At 40.4% G+C, this 22,222-nt stretch overlaps 1 protein-coding gene across 1 annotated transcript; it reads right to left on the bottom strand.

Annotated features, from left to right (window-relative positions):
• Positions 1-6,482: 6,482 nt before the first annotated feature.
• LOC145157251 (NADPH--cytochrome P450 reductase 1-like) lies at positions 6,483-9,329 on the bottom strand (the record flags this gene model as incomplete). The annotated part of the gene is made up of 9 exons (XM_079076315.1): positions 6,483-6,898; positions 6,982-7,786; positions 7,894-7,982; positions 8,065-8,168; positions 8,243-8,405; positions 8,519-8,631; positions 8,786-8,901; positions 8,988-9,139; positions 9,222-9,329. Coding segments are annotated over 5 exons (504 nt in total), but the record flags the coding sequence as incomplete, so codon positions are not given.
• Between the last annotated feature and the right edge of the window lie 12,893 nt (positions 9,330-22,222).

Below are 22,222 nucleotides of genomic sequence, written 5' to 3'. Positions count from 1 at the left end.
TCTTCTCTGTGAAGTTGTTGGTGTATTCATCAATTGACATGCTTCCTTTCTTCAAGGTTAGGAACTGGTTCTCTAACTTGAGCAGGTTTTGGGCTGAGCAGTACTTGCGTTTGAACTGCACCTAAAACTCTGCCCATGTCAGTTGCAGGGGCTCATTGGGGCTCTAAGTCTTCCCCAGAGTATTCCACCAGCGCACAAGACCTCCTCGGAATTGACGTACTGCAAAGGTGGTCTGTAACTTGCCTCTGCAACCACACGTCATGAAAGCTAACTCCAACTCCGAGATCCAATCCATGACTCCGATCGGATCTTCCTTTCCAGTGAAAGTCGATGGCTTGCAAGTCAGAAAATCCTTGTACTTGCATCCATTCCTCTCGACTCCGTCATACTGGTTGTTTTGCCGAACTATTGGTAGGTTGGCTTGACCAACGGTCCCACTGTAGTTCCCTCTTTCTGACTGCCCATCGTTCAATTCGGGCTGTTCAACTAGCATTTTAGGTTCGTCCCTATTTTCATGCAACATTTGCCTCATCTCTTCCCATTTTTCAGTCAACATAGCCCGTATCATGGCTTGTACTCCGGCCATTGTAATTGGCTCAGGAGCATCTGCTACAACATGTATTTGTTCAATCACTGGTGGTTGATTCCTGTTCCCATTTGCATTCCCGGCTCCACTACGGGTTCTTGCCATTTCGATCTATATACCAAATCAGACGTTCAGTGTGCAATGACGAGAATTAAGATAGGAAAGATTTTATTTACGATCGACGTGTAATTCTCCCTATTTCTCCGAAGAGTTATATGCCAGTTCTAATACCGTAATTAAATGTTTAGAAATCTGAACACATAAAGTTTCTAGATCCGGTCGGCAACAAACCATATATCTGATCATACAATGCATATCATAAATCATTTATCACATAAAAGCATGTTAGGCATTTTCCCTAAATTAGCTAGTGCTTGTTTTATTCAGGTGCTTTACCTAAATTTTATTAGGCACACTCCTCACAATCCTTGCTTAGCATTATAAGTTTAAGTCTAGAAATAAATCCATATTCCTAGTTCGCTTAAACTAATGCTCTAATACCAACTGTGACATCCCCATTTTCACGGCCAGAAAAGACCGATTTTGTTTATGCTTTATAAAAATCAGAGTACCTCTTTTTAATATAAATGTGCAGAATTTGTTCCCAGTGACAGAACTTACATTCATTATCACTAGTGATTTATATCTCCTTAATCTCTCAGTGTAATGTGACTTCATATCAACACCTGTGATATAAATAAACTGAGTGGGTCAGGTTGGGAAACCTGCTGAGTACATAGGGTTTTCAACCCACAATAATATAATTATTATGTTTAGTCATCAAACAGTTAACCCAATTACCCATCCCCATTATCTTCTTTACTCTTAAGGATCTACCCTAAGAATCAGCTATTTATCATTCATTCATTCCTAAGGATTATCCTAAGGAATAGGTACAAAGTCCATCGTTGTCAATGACACAGCTGTCAAGCACAGCTGCTAGTTCTATCACTTAGGCGCAACTGCCAGAATTGTGACATTCTCTATGAGGCGTAGCTGCCAATATTGTCCTTTGGGCACAGCTTCTAGGGTTATCTCGTTTATTGAGAATATCATTTTCGAGAGTCCACTCGCAATACATGTCAATGGGTTTTTAGAGTACACCAGTGAACACATCGATCACAACACCTACAGGTTGCGAGTCTGCTAGTGTTCCACTGGACTGTCTAGAATAGTCTGTGGTTGTCATCCATACTCTGCTAGATGACGGGACCAACATTTAGGAACAAGGCTTCTCACATCGTCCACGTCTCACCCTTACCTCATGGTCTATATCACCTCTCAACTCATCATCCAACTCATATTTCATCTACCCATGTTTTACCCAACATATTATGTAGATATAAATACATATAGAGTTTAAATCATATAAAACATGTATAAAATCGTTCATCCAGCATAGGTAGAAACTATACAGATAATATGCACACATAGCACGTAGTTTATATAAAATACTTCATATCTATGTGTAAGATGAAAGGGACCATGCACTCACTTGAAAAGGTGGCGATTTCGAACTCAGACAGCGCTTCGCTTCTTAAAAATAATTTCCTTCGATGAAACCTAGTATTATTACAACCAGAGTTTAGTCTAATTATTCGCCGAGACTAATTAATAGTCTAGCTATTATTACTATTATATAAGCGTTAAACAATACTTATATAACCCATAATAATAGCCCAAGTACTTATTATAAGTTCCTAATAACGTTACTATAATTAAATAAAAGCTATATTAAAAATAGCGTAGGCGTAGCTCACTTACAGCGGGCTTTATAGAAAACCGGGCTTTGCTTGGAGCAGCGTTCCCGAGCCGAAAAGCTCTTCTTCGCGGAGCCGTCGAGCACTCCGGGGCTTCCGCCTCGTGCTAGGGAGGTTGCCTAGGCTTTTGGGGGGTTTCCGGGCTAGAGAGAGGTTCTAGATAGAGAGTAAAGAGAAGAAAGAATGGGAAATGTGTGAAGAAAATGAGGGTGGGAGAGGTTCTATTTATAGGGTGAAATATGGCTGAACTTGGTGCCACATGTAACCATCTGGTGGCAAGACTTGCGGAGAAAACAATGGCCAAGATTTTGCCACGTCACCCATTTTCGCACAGCACACTTCCAACTTCTAAAATCCGTAACTTTCACATACGAGCTCCGTTTTTGACGTTCTTTATATCCACGCGTAGGTAAAAATAATATCTACAACTTTCATTTTGACTGCGTCGGCTAATTCTCGACCGAGCTTAAATTGAATAGTACGAAAATATTATACTGTTAAATGTCCGCGTAAAATTCATAACTTCTACGTACGGACTTTGTTTTCGTCTGTCTTTTTACCGTTGAGTTCCTATTAATGAGATCTTCAATTCTCATTTAGGTCGCGTAGGTCAAAAACCGCTCGATCTAAAATTCGAGTTTCGGGCTATGCACTACTAAGCCAAATCTTAGAAAATTCATAATTTTCTCATACAAAGTCAGATTTGGACGTTCTTTTTTTGTATGTTCTCATTTTAATGTATACTACAACTTTTGTTTAGATTTCTAAGGCTAAAAAGTTATCCATCGTAAATTCACTATTTACGTCTACCGGTGTCATGCCAGTTTTGCCGTAAAACTTCGACGGACCATAACTTCTTTGTTATAACTCGGATTTCAACGTTCTTTATATGTACGGAACCCTTGAGACGTATTCTACAACTTGGTTAAGATTATTTATTTTAAATAATATTTTGTTAAAAAGTCGTTTTCGACCCCTATTATCTCTAAATTGACTAGCCCGGATCTACGGGCGTTACAGAATACTATGTTCGTAGAGTCAAATCATTGACTATGACTATCCATTCACATCTGTCCACACAAATTAAGGAGGCTCAACTAGAAGCCTTGAAACCTGAAAATGTGGCGGGTGAATCCTTGAGAGGGATAGATAAGAACTTGGAGGTCAAGGGTGGTGGAGCCTTATATCTCATGGACCGGATCTGGACACTGAAGCACGCTGGCTTCAGAGACTTGGTCATGACTAAAGCGCACAACACTCAATATTCCGTCCACCCAGGTTCAGATAAGATGTATCTTGACCTCAACAAGATATACTTGTGGCTTAACATGAAAGCAGATATTGCAACCTTCATGAGTAAGTGCCTTACTTGCGCCAAGGTTAAGGTCGAATACCAGAAACCCTCAGGTTTACTACAACAACCGGAGATACCGAAATGGAAGTGGGTGTGGATCACGATGGACTTCAGAACCAATTTCTCCAAGACAACGGGTGGTCTCGGTACCATTTGGGTTATCATAGATAGGTTAACAAAGTCCGCACACTTCTTGCCTATCAAAGAAACTGACAAGATGGAGAAACTAACAAGAACCCACATTAAGGTGATCATACGACTGCATGGTGTTCCCATATCTATTATCTCTGATAGAGATAGTAGGTTCACTTCAAGGTTCTGACAGTCGCTACAAAGTTCCTTAAGAACTAGGCTGCACATGAGTACAGCCTACCATCCGCAAACCGACGAAAAAAGTGAGAGGACTATTCAAACTTTAGAAGACATGTTGCGAGCCTGTGTGATAGACTTTGGGATGGCATGGGATACTCATTTACCCCTTGTCGAGTTCTCCAACAATAACAATTATCACATGAGCATAAAGGCCGCTCCATTTGAAGCCCTATATGGCCGAAAGTGCAGATCCCCTCTGTGCTGGGCTGAGGTGGGTGACACACCGTTAGCTAAAGGACGAGTTCCTGACAGCACTCTCACAGGTCCGGAGATCATTCGGGAAACGACAGAGAAGATCGTTCAAATTCGTGAACGATTGAAAGCCTCTAGAGACTGACAGAAAAGCTACGAAGACAAGAGATGGAAACCTTTGGAATTCCAGGTTGGTGACCGTGTTCTTTTGAAGGTCTCACCCTAGAAAGGCTTGATACGCTTCGGAAAGCATGGAAATGTTAAATCTAAGATACGTAGGGCCTTTTGAGATTGTCTCTAGAATTGGCCCTGTAGCTTACAAACTCAAACTACCTCACGAACTTATTAACGTACACCCTACTTTCCACGTTTCGAACTTGAAAAAGTGTCTGTCCGATGAGACTCTTATAATCCCACTCGACGAGATCGAGATCAACGATAGCCTCAACTTCGTGGAAGAGCCAGTAGAGATCATGGACCAAGGGGTCAAGAAAACGAAGCAAAGTCGTATCCCGATAGTGAAGGTTCGCTGGAATGCCAAGCGGGGGCCTGAATTCACTTGGGAACGTGAGGATCAAATGAAACTGAAATATCCTCATCTTTTTACTTAGTTATTTCTAATTGCTTAAACTCTAATTTCGGGACGAAAATCCCTCTAACGGGGGATGATGTGACAACCCGAAATTTCTTTCTTGTAAAGTCAGTTAGTTCAATCTAATGTCAGACATGTTTTTGCTATCTTTTAGCCTTGTTAAGGGTCTTTTTTAGTGTTCTAAGCCTAGTACATTCAAGGATTGGGTGTTAGGAAGTATCTTCTAGAGTTCAGTGTGCAGCATTCAGGCTGGAAAACTCCAAGTCTTGGAGTTTACGGCCGTAAACTAGATATTATGGCCGTAATATCTTGTTTGTCCGTAAAATCCTTCAATATTGGGGACATTCCTTCATTTTTCCTCACTTCTCTCACATCCAAGTCAAGAAAGTCAATTCTCTCTCAAATATCATCAAGATTATTCATCTTGATCTTCAAAAGTGTAAGTGATCCTTCCATTTTTTAAGTTGATATCCTTCTTAATCTAGTAAAACTCTATGATTTCATCTATGAAATTATCTCTTTTGGATAGATCTTCAAATCTCCATCACTTACACCAAGAACACCAAGAACACCTACTAGTTCTTCGGGCCGTTAACACCCCCTTCAAGCTTCAAAACGTAAGTATTCTTCCATATGCTAGTTATCCTTTAGAAACTCTTAACATAAAGTCACCAACTTTATGTGTTTGCATGCATGGTTGGGGTCAAAACATGATTTTGGTCCTTATACTCATTTTTTGACCATCAAACACTTGCATGGTTGTAGCTTAACCATCAAGGTCCGATTTTTATGACTTTAGGAGCTACTAAGAGCTCAGAGGACAACTCTTATGGTCTGAAGCTATCCGTTTTCAGGCCTCCTCAACAATGGAGTCCAAAAGGTGACATAAAACATCCTTTGGTTGAATCTAAGCATGAAATAATCAAGTTTGAAGCTTGACACCACAAATGGGTCAGAAATGGTGCTACTCTTCTGGATCTACAAGCTCCTTTTAAATCCTTGCACCTTCTTCAACCTCCTTTTCTTCTAAAACACCAAAGATCCCACTAAAAGCTCTGAAAAGGCTATCAAATGGCAAGAACAAACAAGTATGGGTTAGGGTTTTCGAGGTGGCTGTCTAAGGGTGAGAAGGAGGCTGAACCAAGGGCGTAAGATCCTTTATACACTACTAGAAAAATAGCCTTTTACGACGCTCATTATGCGTCGTAAAACGCTCAGACGACGTGCAGATGCGCGTCAAGAAAGGCCCTATCATAAAGACAGACAACGCGCTTTTGCGCGTCATCTATAGACGACGTGCATTTACAACGCACATTTATGACGCGCATTTACGACGCACGGTTATGACACGCAATGCGTATCAAGGAAGGCCCTGTCATAAAGAAAGACGACACGCATTTGCATGTTGTAACCTTACGACGCGCGTGTTTATGATACGCAATGCGTATCAAGGAAACCCTTGTCAAGAAAGGCCATGTCATAAATGAAGATGACACACATTTTTGTGTATCATAATTTTAAATATTCTAAAAAGTATATATTTATATATTTATTAATTTTTAAATTAAATTTGCATTTAATGTCTCATAATAGAAATAGAATATCATATACAAAAAATACAATCCATTGGATAAAATTTAATGTTATACAATTCTATTTCTTACAATATCTAAATTTGCATCTAATCTACTCTGTACATCAAATTCCAACTAAGTAAAGTTGCATCTTGCCTTTCATAATTCTTTAAGACTAATGCTCCAAGCAGCTGATTATATGGATAAGCAGTTGTACATTGGCCATCTCACTTAAGAATGACTTAGCCAAATTCAACTCCAAGTCTTTACTGCATCTTGCTGATAATGCTGCAAGATTTGAATCAAGTGGCTTCATATTCTTTTCTTCCATCAACTTTACCTGATGCACAAAATACACAGCAACAAAAAAACATTGTAGAGGAAGGGGTAATTTGGGAAAATGTGAGGGGTATCCTCTGCAAAACAAAACAAAAAATATCCTTTGCAAGATTTGCTCTTTAGCATCCTCTGCAAAACAAAACAAAAAATATATATCAAAAAATGAAATTTTTATAGTTTTATATTATAATTATGCCTAGAGTATTGCATACCTGAAGAACCATTTGTTAGCTCTACAACACTTTTTGAATATGAACCTTGTCTTTCATCACTAACTCCAGCACCTTTTGTAGCCCCTAGGACTCCGCATAAAAGTTAGAAAAACTAAATATTTCAAAATACCCCTAGGACTCTTTTTGTCCCAGAATCTGAATTAAACCACAAGTGATGCTTCGATTTCTTTGTTTCTTGCAACTTCAACATGAAGTGTTCTGATGTTGTATGTGTAAAGTTTCACACTTTACAGGAGATTCTTGGGGAAGGAAAGAAGGTTAAGCTTGAACAGAAGGTAATTTCATATCATATGCTTTTGTGTTTTAAGGGTTAAACGAATCATTTCAAGATTTGAAAATTATTAAAAAAAATGTTATAATTGTAGAAAACAAATTGATAACCTTCTAAAATCTTGGGAGCTAAAATATTTCCAATTAAAACAATGAAAATGTGATTTTGTTTTTGTTTTCAATGTTGTAGTAGTAGGAAGAGATGAAAGTTTGATATAATAAACAAATCACTAAAAGTAGGTTACTATTTCTTAAAAAGTAATTCAACTTTGGCATATTATAGCTTACCTTCTCTGTTGGTGGCAACTGCAATGAGTTCTTTCACGGCTATATCAACAACTTTGGATACAAAATCAGAACTCTGCATGGATTTTTTATAAAAAGGATTAAATAATCACTTAAATAAAATAACTGAAAGTTTATTGATGGATTCCAAATAAGGCTGTGTGATTATAGATAGAGTTGAATGCTGAAAACGATTGAATCTCAGGGTACTCATTCAAAACTATAAGATCTGCTCACGATAAAAATCCAAAAAAATAAATTAAAAATTAAAATTAGTATGTGAATTATGATAACTAATTTTAAATTTAATAAAAATAATATGAAGAAGCAACTCACAGAGATGAGAGTACATCCCTTTTCCAGGACCACCAGCTGAAAAGGATCCACCTCCTACTATTGTCTTTCAGTCTCTTCAAGCAGATATCCTTCAAAACAATACACATGTTTCAGAAGGCAATATAGGGGTATTTTGGTCTTTTTAACAAAGTGATGATATTGAATTCATACAAGTGTAGATGATATTGAACTGAACGCTTTGGATGTGGATCACTCTCTCCATATCCTACTCTGCCAAATGACAGAAAGTAAATTTGCAGCTCTTCAATAAGTTCCTGTCATTATGACAAGATATATCAGAAAAAAAAGACCAATATGTTAAAGATAATGAATATAGTGTTCATGATACCTGAGAAATTGGGAGTTGCATGTCTTTGGAGCTATCAAAGCCATGAATGACAATGATCTTGCTGATAATATATGCATGTTCATTTTTATCAATTCCAAAGTCCAAACAGATTCTAGAATCCAAATACCAAGCAGCTCATCAAAAAGCTTTAAAGGATCAAGAGCTGCAAGTTGGAAGATTAACATTTCGGGAGCTATATCAGTATGTGACAAAGTATATAAAAACTTAAGACATTTTTTTAATCTTTAAAAAAAAAGTTTTTGAACATATACATACTACTTTGCGATTTCTGCATCCGAAAAATAAAACGGATGATCCAAGTTGGGATCCGGATTTCTTTAGGGCTAATCTTTCTTGAAGGAAACCCCTAAAAGGAGCCAATGCGGTTCCTGGACCAATCATAATAATTGGAATTTTAGGATCAGATGGAAGTCTGAAATTTGATGTTCTAACAAAAATAGGTGCCCAACTACAATCTTCACTTTCTGTCATTGGCACTGCATTCTGAAAAATAAAACCATAAACTTCAAATCTCATGTTTACCCTTTTGGTTGCTATTTATCGGAAGAAAATAAAAAGAAACTCCTTTGTGGACACGTCCTGATGGTGTTTTCTCATACACTAATGCACAAGTAACATGAATCCTTTCTGGTGCCATTCTGTAAGATTAATAACATATAAATATTATTACATTCTTGAATTATTATTTTAATAAATAAAATCAAGATTATGGAAATAAACTTACTTAGGGGAGGAAGAAATTGAGTAGTATCTGGGTTGTAAGCGAGGGGCAACAGATGCAAAGAAAACACCAAGTGGAGGTTTAGCTGAAGGGAAAGCCTCCATGACTTCAAGAAGGCTTCTTTGGCTTGACACTATCCACTGAGCATATTCATCCTGAACAATATTTATCCAACAAATAAATAAATAAATAAATAAATAACATCACTTTTCATATTAAGAAAAAGAAATCCCAAACCTTTCCAGCAGGAGATGCAAGGAATTTCAATCTCTCAGCTTCATCAGGATCAGTAGCATGAGCAGCTAGGGCAAGTAAAGCAGACTGAAATAAATAAGCATCAAGAATTTGTTAAGTTTAAATTTGGATAATAATTATTGATATAATAAATAGTACATTACTAGACCCTAGTGGTGGGGCCGACTTTTTCACCACATTTACAACCACCCCCACCCCCAATCTGTCCCAGCTTCTCGAACCTTAACCTGAAACAAAAAAAAAAAAAGACGAATATAACCCTATCATTTTCTCAAGTATTTGACACTACCCCAAGTACAATCTCAATTTTATGAATAAGTTGATGAACAAACACTTCGCTGAACTCAAACTCTTCTTCATGATCATGGGAGCCATGATAACCTTGGTGTGTCTGGAACATTAAATAAAGTATATAATATGGTCTTTAACTATTTATCAAAAAATATAAACATGGTTAAAAAAAATAAAAAGAACATGACATACCCTGTTATGATGTGCCTTTAAAATGAAAGGCTTGGGCAGCAGCATCCATGGGACAACAATTAAGGATAGAAGTAGTAGCACAAGCTGCCATTGCCATTGCCAATCGGATAAAAGGGAGCATAACAGTTAGTGTCTCTTTCAATTTGTTTCACATGTGAAAAAGGCATACCTTGCAAGCAATAGCAGACAACTGTTGAAATAGTCAAAAACAGGATCAAAGGTATCCATAAGCATCAAATAGAGATGTATAAGAAAATTGGATCCAAATCCAATATGAAACTAGGCATAACGAAACCCAGTTTGCGAAAATTGGTCCAAGTTGGTCCAATCCAATCAGATTTCATTAATCAAGATTTATACCAATTCTTTCAGTCTTCCCTTCCTAATTTAGTCAAAGGCTGCAGATGGGTCTTGTTGTATAGGTAATAATATCCTCTTAATTTGTACAAAATTTTCCATTTTTTAATCCTTTCTTAAATTTATATTTACTTTTTGTTTCCAATTAATTGGCAGTACTGCAAGACATGGCATATCACTTCACACACTTATTCGGAAAAGAACTGATCTTTCTGGCCCTTGTTTGCTGGTAAGCTTAAGGGCATTAACGTCTTTTTCCACATATGAGAGATCAAAACCGAGTCCATGTCCCACCTTTTTGGATCTGACAAAAAATTGTAGCTTTCAAGGGCTATTTTCCAGGATCAGATTGTTTAGTTGTTCGGGATGTCAAAAATGTGTAGATGAATGACAGACAATTGAATATTAGTAGCCTAGCCTTTGTATCATCAAAACAAGCAGGAACTATCAGGACATTATACTTTCTGATATCTAACCAATTATAAATAGCATTAAAGAGAAAACAATGAAAGACAGGGGATGGAAGCAAAACAGAAAGTGCTATTTGTACCTGGTAAAGCTTTCAAGACATAAAGAAACCCATGAAAAGGAATTTACTGGCTACTGACTACCTCGTTAATCAAAACAGAAAAGGCTGGAGGTGTTGATCATAAGTATTTCAGCTAACCATCAAGGGAAACAACGCCTTCTGTTTCTTTTCTTCTTTCCCATCAATTTCACAACCCCAATTGTACTCCTTCTTCCCTGTCAAATGAAGCAAACAAAACAGAATCCTTTTAATTTTCGATGTTTTATTTTCCCAGTAAACTCAAACACCCAAACATCCCAGTATTCATTGATACTGGTCAACACAAACAAAAAAAAAAGAAGAAGAATACGACCTGTGAGGTTCAAGAAAACCCCATCCGTTTACCTTCAATCACCGAAGACCACCACAGCTTCATTCTTCTTCTTCCTTCGATCCATCCAAACCCCAGAGGTCCTCCCATTCGTTCTCAACGACCACTGGAGATGGAGTAGCATCCGGCGAGACCAAGAGAGGCTCCCACTGTTTTCATCGATCAGGCCTCCACCCAAACCTTTCCTCCCTCCGTTTATTTCATCGAAATCAGACAAGAACCCGACTCATTTACCCCGATTTCTACCGATGACGGAGTCTAAGAAACCAAGGAAGGCTCACCGGGAACCAATAATTTCCTCCTCCTCCTCACGAATAGATCGATCGTCCCGATCTACCAGTCGCTACTTGCCCTGCTCCATCGGACTAGTTGAGTCCCCTCCCTACGTGTAATCTGCTGGCGACAAGGAAGAACAACCAAGGAGACCGCCGGAGCGTCCCCCCTCGCTGCGGAAGACAAGAGAAGCGTCGCTGCTTCTCCCTTCTCCTTTCGTCAAATCGATCCCACAGCAGAGGTGCTTCCACTTTCTCGATTGATTTCCATCATCGAGCCACCATGGCTGCTTGCGTTCCCATCTTCCTTGCTCATTAGATGAACCACGACCACCCGACCAAAACTCCCGCTACCTTCATCATTCTGATTCCCCTTTTTCGATTTATATGTGGGGAATAAGAAACAAACGAGAATCAAGATTTTCATTCTTAATATTGAGACTTGAGAGTATAATACTGAATTAGGGCTTTTTCTGACAATTTCAACATCGAGTGGGAGATATGGTGGTTCCAGTGGGTACAAGTAAATGAGCCTTGATCGATGTCAACGAACGGGGAAGAATCGGTGGCGGCGGTCGGAGTGCAAGGGAAAGAAGCAAGCAACACTCGATGTAGGGAGGCGGAGGAAGACCGGAGAAGATTTTTGTGGTCAAAGAACACACCCAGAGCTAAAGAGGGGAAACAAGGATGGAAGGCGGGTTTTCTAATTTTTTTTATTTCCTTTTTCCCGCTGCTAGTTGCGAGCGCATTTGTAAAATTATAAAGCGACATTTCTAGACGACACGCCTTTAACATAAGCGCCCTCCGTGGTTTTTTTTTTTTTTGTGAGACACTAATTCTAGGGCACGCAAAAATGCGCGTCCAAAATGCTTTAAATTTCTAAAGATCTGACATTATTTTTAGGGCACGCCCTTTTGCGTATCATTAATCAGTGCGTGTTGTAAAAAGCGTGTCATTAAAGGTCTGTTTTCTAGTAGTGATATAGGGATCAAACCCTAAAATATAGGGTTTTTGCTTCTGCGTACGTACGTTGCGCGTACCCTTTGGTACATAGGGCGTACGTTAATGGCATCCGCGTTCCATCCTCTTGAGTACGTTGGGCGTACATAGCAAGGTACACCCCGCGTATGATGCTTCTTCAGCCCAATAACAAGGCCAAAAGGTCTAGGCCCAAACCAAAATCCACCCATTAAGCTAGTAATGATATAACTGGTACCTTACTAATCTCGGATCTTACAACAACCACCCCCTACGACAACAACCTCGTGTGCTTGAACCAGAATCACTTCCTCTTGAAGAATCACGGTTTATGTTCGAGGACTCAACTTTAGAATAAAGCAATTTTCCTTGTGTCTCGGTTACTTTTTCCTCACCTTTGGTCATCTCTTCATATGTTTTTAATCATCATTCCACGTACTCAAATCCAATTGTTTTAAGATCTAACACCTCCTCGATGGCTGCCACAAAGTGAACAAGTCGCCTAGGGAGGCTCGTGAGTAACCTTTTTACGAGTTTTTCTTATGCCATGAGCTCTCCTAGTGTGGCTGATTTTGAAGCAATCCTGATAATTTTGTAGAATAATCGTCTATCGTATCTGTCTCTATCATCTCCATGCTCCCAAATTCAATAATTATGGTTTGGAGTCTTGCCTCCTTAACTCGATCAATCCCTAGATTACGTTTCTTAATTGCATCTCACATCTTCTTCCTGTTGTTCAAATTGTCGATTTGAAGGATTACTTCTTTTTGTATCGGCTGGAACAAAATCAACTTCACAATGTTGTTCATCCCGATGTCGTCTAGATATGGATCGATCACCTCCCAGACATCGTGAATATCAAGAATTACCTCCATACGCATCCTCTATATCTTATAGTTTGTTGACGTTAATGTAAGACATTGAAACGTAAATTTTGTTAGTCCCTTTGCTGGCGGCTGTGGAGCTTCTCCTACTGACATCGCCAATTAATCCTTGTTTTACCCTTTTCTCTGATACCAATTGAAAAAAAAAAGATATGTTTAACCAAGTATATTGTCTAAACTCGCAGAAACTTTATTGCAGAAAATATAACTCAAAAGTTCAATAAAATGATATTTACATGATCTTATTTATCGTTTATAAACTAAACAAAATACTTTAGCATACAACTAGGACTCTAACAAGTAAACACCTAAACTTTCCTTATAAGCTTTCCTTATTCCTAAAGGAAAGTAGAATGAATTGGACAACACTCCAAGTTTCCTTAGTCTGAAACGATTCACAACATTTAGCCACCACCCGTATCAGCAATAGACTATGTCATCAACCTAGTAATAATATGAGAAACTATTCAAATACTCAACCAAGATTTAATGTGAAGTGAGCTTTGTAATATTTATTGTCTTGTAATTTTGTATTATTATTTATTTTGTAATTTTATGTTTTAATTATCATGTAGTCTCGTGTTTAATTAATCTTGCAATTTATAAGATTGTTATATATTCGATTTGGCCAATGGTTTATTGGTTTGGATGTGTCGTTATGATTTTTTGAATTGTATAATTTGCTAAAAGTAATACATAAATTTCAATTATATATTTTTAATAAATAAGTTCATATGTGATATATAACATTAATCAAAAATAGAATTTTTAATATAAATGATGTAAAAAAACTAATAAAATACTTGAAGGGTCGATATTGAATATCGATATCAAGAAAATCCATTTTTACAAGGGATAATGACTTAAAAGGGTAACATATTTTTCGATTTATACATATTTGGTCACTAAGTTTTTTTCGTCCACATTTACCTCTTAAACTTGTTAAACTGTACATATTCAGTCCTTATGACCGGTTATATCAGGTTAACCGGGAAAATATTTTAATAGGGTAATATATTTCTCATTTTGTATACATTTAGTCCTTAATATTTTTTTACACATTTAGTCCTTATTATTTTTTTATTTCAAAATAAGTCATTTTTTTGTTTTTTTACTCATTCAATACTTATGAATAATTTCTTTAGGTTTTTCTCACGACATATTACGTGGGTCAATCATTGATAAGGTGTTTTGAGTTGTTGATGCTTATGTTCTTCGCGATCTCCGATGCTTGGTTGCGTAGGTCTTGTGGTTTGTAGGGGTGGCAACTCTCGACCCAACCCGTAACCCGACATTGACCCAATCCGAAAATAAATGGGTTTGGGTTGAGCTTTTTGATATATTTATTTATTAATGAAATCTTATTTCCTTCTTTAATATTTCGTATCATTGTATTCCTTCGCCTTCCGTATTCGTATAATTGTGTGGCTAGTTTTTTTGTAGTGCCCTAATAAAAAAGAAAACACATATACTCACGAGTCACGAATGAATAACGCATCAACCAGATCACCACTGCTCGACAGTCGGTCCTCACGTCCTCATCCTATCACCCGCTCATTGTCGATTCGTCGGTTGCCTACTATCCCACCTGTCGTTGACTCGTTAATGACTTTAATAACTTTATGACTTTATATTGAAAAACCTTGTTTTTTGAAAATGTGTTGCTTATTTATTAAACGAGTTATGCGGGTTGGATTTGACCCACTAACCTGTGAACCCACGAACCCATATACTTAAACAGGTTATATGGTTGGGTTGGGTTAAGGTTTCCAACCCGTCAACCCAAATATTATATGGGTTGAGTTGAGTTTATGTTTTCTGACCCAACAACCCGCCAACCCGTGACCCACCAACCCGACTGCCAGACCTAGTGGTTTGGCTTAGCTCTTGTGTTCTGAACGTCGTAACTTCTTCATAGGACATTAGATTTTAACGGTCTTTATATCCACGAGTTCATTTTTTGATTCTACTACAACTTTCATTAAGATTACTCCCGTTAAAATGTAGTACTATTTTTACTTACGATTTTATAAAAAAAAACATCCATACATGCATTTATAAAAAAACGTATGGATATAAAGATCGTAAGTAAAAATATATTACTTTTTAACAGTAGTAATCTAAACAAAAGTTTTAGTAGACTAAAATATGAACGCGTGGATGATTTTATTATCTCAGCAATATCACATAGAATAATCCATTTCAAACACAACCATTATCCAAAGACCGCAATGCATGTATTTGTGTCTAAAATTACTAAGAACTTCCCACTCCTAAATACTCGCAATCTTTATGAACCTTCACCCCTTAGCTTATACGACATTCATTTTTGCAACCCTCCGAATCAATCCTCAGAAATCTTTCTTAACCTCAAGGTATTTTTGGTTAAATTACCAAAGATACATAAACTCTAAAAAGAATTACACTTTGATATCACAATGGAGCTCTTCGAATTCATCTCTTCTTTGATATTTGCTTTGATTTCTTTGAATTCACCACCTTTTTGTTTGATTTTTGGTATTTTCAACTTTTTGATTTCTTTAGAATTTTGATCTTTGGATTTCATAGTTAATTGCTCCAAAATTCTTTTAAGTTTTTGGTAATTTCTCTCTCTTTTTTTTATATATATCTCACTTTTTTCACTCATATCCTACATGCTTAGGCAAGGAGCTTACCTTCAACCTTTATTGGTTAATGTATTAGTCTAAGTGCAATGACTACATAAGCTCTCCTGGATAGATTTCAGGTTTAGGCTGTAAAATGTATTATGCCATATAAACACCATATTACCTTTCATATCTCATGACTTTTCACTAGGAAATACGAAGCCGCAAATACACTATAACATGTGTAGGCTCAGGTAAACATTTGGGTTCTCATCGGATAATCCTATACAATATTAGCAAAATTTTAAATTATCACTAGATTTTCCTAAATTACACTAAAGTTTATAAATTTTTAAATTTTCCTAATCTAGCAATTTTTAATTTCCAATTTAAATTCCTTTTTTGACCCCTACCCCACAGTTATTTCATACAATGACCTCATTGTATGCATAAAAATAATTAAGCACATAAAAAACAGTAAAAATGGAAAAAAGGGAACAAACTCCCCTGGGGTTGTAGTGGCGAGATAGAATAGGGCTGCTAAAAGTTGCTCCATAAATTTGCTGGAAGACTCGAAACTGGAACTGTTGCTTCTGAATGTGCCGGAAAATAAAGTCAAGAACACCGACTTCTGAAATGTGGTGCAAACGATTGCAAACTAATGCAATGTATAGTAACCATGATGTGGGAAAGTGTCGACCATGTCATGTCGTCGAGTGAGGAAAAAATCATATCGCGAATAATATCATGGCCACGATGTGGTAAGTGTTGGCCACGTCGTGGTATCTAGAATGGAAGCCTCCTCTTGCGATGAAAAGCTCCTCCACGACATGGGAAAGTCTCAACCATGTCGTGGTAGCTGGGATGATACTTCTACCTCGCGTCAAAATAAAACTACATGGTGTGGGAACAGCTCTTCCATGCCATAGGAATCAATTTATAGTTGGAGACGCCACTCTTCGAAATAATAATCTCTCCAAATATCGACACGCATCCCCACACTTAATAAAAGTCGTGGCTCTCGATTGTGAACTTCAACTCTCATAAGGCTTTTTCCATCATGATAAAACATCAGTTAGCCCCAATTGTTGAAATTTATGAAAGCATTCGAAGAGCAAAAATTCTGCAATGATCTGAAACATCAAGAGTGTAACATCCCAAAATTCAAGCCCGAAAATTTCATTTTTATTTAATAATTTAATAAAAAATTTTACCAAAAATACGGTCAAATAAACAACACGTTACAAAATCATAATGTTGTGTCGCAAACTATGACATCAAAATTAATGAAAATCAGACTACAATCCCAGAAACTCAATGCGAAAACCATGTGTGTATGTGTGTGTGATGCACTGCTACTCCGCCGACTCCTTCCCCTTCGACGAAGAGGTACCTGAAACCAAAACCAAAACTGTAAGCACAAAGCTTAGTGAGTTCCCTCATCATACCACATATCATACAATATTGTCGGTATCTTTCAACCGGTAACCTTCATCGGTATCTTTCAACCGGTAACCTTCATCGGTATCTTTCAACCGGTAACCATCATCGGTATCTTTCAACCGGTAATCATCATCGGTATCTTTCAACCGGTAACTGCGGACTATTTCACCCCTACTACTAGCATACAACAATAGATATAAGCATACAGTCAGGCATATCCGGGTACTGACTTACCCTTTGGTCCTAAGGACCACTGTCAGGGAAACTAATCCCTACTATACACATAACATATCATACAGATAAATCTCATGACCAAAGCACATAACCAGACTAAGATAATTATCACAAAGACAATCATCTTCTAAATACCCCTTTTTGGTGGGCCGGCATTGTGGCCTTAGACCCACCCCTACTGGAAGGTAACTCACCTCAATGTCGTGCAGCGTTTGAATTATCCTCGGCGCACAATTCGACTCCCTCCGACTCCTCGATCCCTACACAACAACCTTCAAGTCAACACACAGCACATGAAACCCTAAATAGGGTTAGTCCAAGTCCAGTCAAAGTCAACTTCAAGTTGACCCGACTCGCCGAGTTGGGCCGTCAACTCGTCGAGTCCCTAACCCTTTACTCGTCCTTATCCATGACTCGACTCGTCGAGTTTGGCATCGAATCGACGAGTTCCTCTCTCATATGAACATCGTATGAAACTCATCCGACTCGCCGAGTTGTATGAACACTCGTCGAGTCCACCTTCATCTGATGAACAAGTCCTGTCCTCGACTCGCCGAGTTGTATGAACAACTCGTCGAGTTCATCTCCAATGTTAAGGAGATTGCCTTGGACTCGCCGAGTCTGTTCTAGCACTCGTCGAGTCCCATGAACTCCAGGTCTAAAATTACATCCAATGCGTTGGGTCACTCTTTATGTTTGGCTACAACCCTTCTAACACTCAACTGAGTTCTTTGACCCTCAATCAGATTTGGGACTCAAAGCCTTGGACTCGTCGAGTCCCAGGAACGGACTCGCCGAGTCGGGCACGTCCCCACTCTAAATCCTCGATTTCTGATGTACAAACTTTGATCAAAAGATAGATCCAAGCTTCTACAATCGATCCAGCACGAAAGTTACAAACTTTACGTGCTTGCATGGGACTTTGAGTTCAAAAAGACATAAAACAAGCTCTTAAGATGCATGGGACCCTTCAAGGGTGCAAAAGCAGCCCCCAACTGCCTTGTGACTCCCTTAATGACTTGATTTAGAAGCCCCAACCCCCAACCATGTTTGCAATCATGGTTGGTCATCAAAAAAATGGCTTGTAAAAGACCTAAATCTCCCCAAAGAGGGATCTAACAAATGAAAGAGCAAGGTTACAGCTTTTTACCTTCAATGAACTGTAGAAGGTGCACAAACTCGGGTTCCCTTGGTCTCTACTCGCTTGCTCAAGCTTTTCTCCTTCCTTCTTAAGACCACAAGCACCAAAATCCACCAACAAGGCTTAGATTGCTTCAATAACGGCTAGGGTTTGAATGAGAGGTGTTATGGGAGCATAAGGGACGTTGTGGCCGACATAACATTGTTTAAATAGGGTGCAAACCCTCGGATTAGGGTTTTTGTCCAGAAAAGGTCTACTCGTCGAGTCTGGGACCCAACTCGTTGAGTTCATTGCTTAAATCCCGCGTCCCATCCCATTTCTACTCGACGAGTTGGTCCTTCAACTCGCCGAGTCCAAGGCCAAAAATGCAAAATACTTAGATAAAAATAAAAAGAAATACGTACCAAGAATCAGGTGCTACAAATCTCCCCCACTTATTTTAGACTTCGTGCTCGAAGTCTGCTGCTCGTTCCTAAAACAGCTCTGGGTAGTGATCTATCATCTCGTCCACCGGCTCCCAAGTCCATTCTGAACCCTTCCGGTACTGCCATTGCACCTTCACGAGTTCCACTCTCTTGTTCCTCAGATCCTTCGACTTCCGGTCGAGGATCGCCATAGGTCGCTCAATGTAGTTCAGGCTGCCATCAACCTGAATGTTCTCCAAGGGCACCACTGCCGAGTCGTCCACTAGGCACTTTCGCAATTGGGAAACGTGGAAAGTGATGTGGATCTAACTGAGTTCGGCTGGCAGATCCAGCCTCTACTCCACCTTGTCCACCCGGGCTATGACCCTAAACGGTCCAATGTACCTGGGTCCCAACTTGCCCCGTTTCCTGAATCGGATAACGCCCTTCCATGGCGACACCTTTAGGAGAACCATATCCCCGACCTGGAATTCCAGGTCTGATCAGCGCTTATCGGCATAACTTTTCTGCCGACTCTGAGCAGTCTGAAGCCTGCTCCAGACCTGCTGAATCCTCTCTGTCGTCTTGAGCACTACTTCGGTGCTCTCCATTACACTCTGGCCAACCTCGCCCCAACATATCGGGGTCCTGCACTTCCTCCCGTACAACAACTCGAAGGGAGGACGATCGATACTCGCGTGATAACTATTGTTATAGGAGAACTCTGCCAAAGGGAGGTAGGTATCCCAACTACCTCCAAAGTCTAACACGCATGCTCGCAGCATATCCTCCAGAGTCTGGATGGTCCATTCGCTCTGACCATCCGTATGAGGGTGAAAGGCAGTGCTAAAATGCAGACGAGTACCCAGCTCCTTGTGAAACTTCTTCCAAAACCTGGAAGTGAACCGCACATCTCTGTCTGAAATCACCGACACTGGTACCCCGTGCCGCGCCATCACCTCCCTGATATAGATGTCGGCCAGCTTCTCGGCCGAGATGCTCTCTTGAATTGGAATAAAATGAGCGCTCTTGGTCAGTCAATCAACGATGACCCAAATCGAATCCACCCCCGCGCGGTCCTGGGAAGCTTTGTGATAAAATCCATCGTAATGTCCTCCCATTTCCACAGCGGAATGTCCAACGGCTGCATCTTGCCGTGTGGCCTCTGGTGCTCGGCCTTGACCTTCTTGCAGGTCAAGCACCGCTCCACGTACCATGCTACATCCCGTTTCATGGAGGGCAACCAATAGTCCATGCAAATATCCCTATACATCTTCGTCGCCCTGAGATGAATGGAGAATCGAGATTTGTGCGCCTCCTCCATTAGAACCTGGCGCACACCCGCGTGGTACGGCACCCACACCCTACGGTGCAGTGTCAATAATCCTCTGCTGTCATAGTCGAAAGAGGAAACCTGTCCCACAATCCGATCGCTCTTCTGATGTTCCTCCTTCAAGGCCTCCTGCTGGGCCTCCCGAATCCGCTCCAATAGCGGAGTCACCACTGTCATCCTCAAACAGATATCCCTGATCGGTGCTGCCTTGCGGCTAAGCGCGTCGGCCACCACATTGGCCTTTCCCGGGTGGTAGAGAATCTCACAGTCATAATCCTTTACCACATCAAGCCACCGACACTGCCTCATATTCAGATTTGGCTGGTCCATGAGATACCTCAGGCTCTTGTGGTCCATGTAAATCGTACAACGAACCCCATAGAGGTAATGATGCCAAATCTTGAGGGCGAACACAACAGCCCCCAGCTCCAAATCGTGCGTCGGGTAATTCGTCTTGTGAGGCTTCAGCTGCCTCGAAGCGTAAGCAATGACATGCCCTCTCTGCATCAATACTGCGCCCAAACCTGAGATGGACGCATCACAGTACACGACGAAATCCTCCATGCCCTCTGGCAGGGCTAAGATTGGCGCCTCGCACAATCTCTGCCTCAATGTCTCGAATGCAGCCTGCTGCTCAGGCCCCCAACGAAAGACCACGACCTTCCTCTTTAGCCTGGTCAGGGGTACGACTAGCTTGGAGAAATCCTGGATGAATCTCCGATAGTAGCCGGCTATTCCTAGGAAACTCCGAATCTCAGATGGAGAGCTCGGAACCTCCCATCTCATCACGGCCTCCACTTTGGCCGGATCTACCGAAATCCCATTTTGGTTGACAAGGTGCCCAAGAAACTACACCTCGCGCAACCAGAACTCACACTTGGAGAACTTAGCATACAAGTTCTCCCTTTTTAAAGTCTCCAGAACCTCTCGCAGATGGTCCGCATGCTCCTCCTGCGTCTTGGAATAGACCAAGATGTCATCGATGAAAACTATCACGGACCGATCCAACATCGGTTTGCACACGCGGTTCATGAGATCCATGCACGCGGCGGGAGCATTGGTGAGCCCAAAAGGCATCACCACGAACTCATAGTGGCCATAGCATGTCCGGAACGCCGTCTTCTGTACATCCTCCTCTCTGAACCTTATCTGATGATAACCTGAGCGTAGATCAATCTTGGAGAACCAAGATGCTCCCTGTAACTGGTCAAAGTGGTCATCAATCCTCGGGAGTGGGTAACGGTTCTTCACCGTTACCTTATTCAGCTCCCGATAATCTATACACATCCGATGCGACCCGTCCTTCTTCTTCACAAACAAAATCAGGGCTCCCCAGGGTCAACTGCTCGGTCTAATGAATCCCTTGTCTAACAGCCCCTGCAGCTGTGTAGACAACTCCTGCATCTCAGGAGGAGCCAACCGATACGGTGCCTTGGCTATCGGAGCCGCACCAGGGACCAGGTCGATTCTGAATTCCACCTGCCTCTCTGGAGGTACCCCGGGACACTCCTCGGGGAATACGTCCTTAAACTCCCATACTACGGGCACATCGCCCACCGTTGCCCTACCCGCCTCCCGGGTATCCATAACATAGGCGACATAACCTGCACAACCCTGCTGAAGGTAGCGCCCAGCCCTCGCTGCTGAACATAAAGCTAGTCCTCGCTATGGCCTTTCGCCCTGAACCACCAGCTCTCCCCCACTAGGGGTCCTAATCCGCACTGACTGTTGCGCGCAGTTGATCACTGACCCATTGGGGCTCAGCCAATCCATACTAATAATGACCTTGTTCCCCCGCAAAGGTATGGGAACCAAGTCCACCAGGTAACATTCCTCGAACAACCTCAAAACACAATCCCGATAGACCTCTGACGCTTGTACCGACCGCTCGTCCGCAATCTCGACCACTAAAGGGCAATCCAACATGCCTGAAGACTCCGAAAACTTCT

The sequence above is a fragment of the Lactuca virosa genome, chromosome 2 (assembly GCF_052849685.1).
Source record: "Lactuca virosa cultivar CGN04683 chromosome 2, Lactuca_virosa_CGN04683_v6, whole genome shotgun sequence".
NCBI lineage: Eukaryota > Viridiplantae > Streptophyta > Magnoliopsida > Asterales > Asteraceae > Lactuca > Lactuca virosa.
The sequence above is the reverse complement of the archived record's forward strand: the minus strand, read 5'-3'. Positions and strand labels throughout refer to the sequence as shown.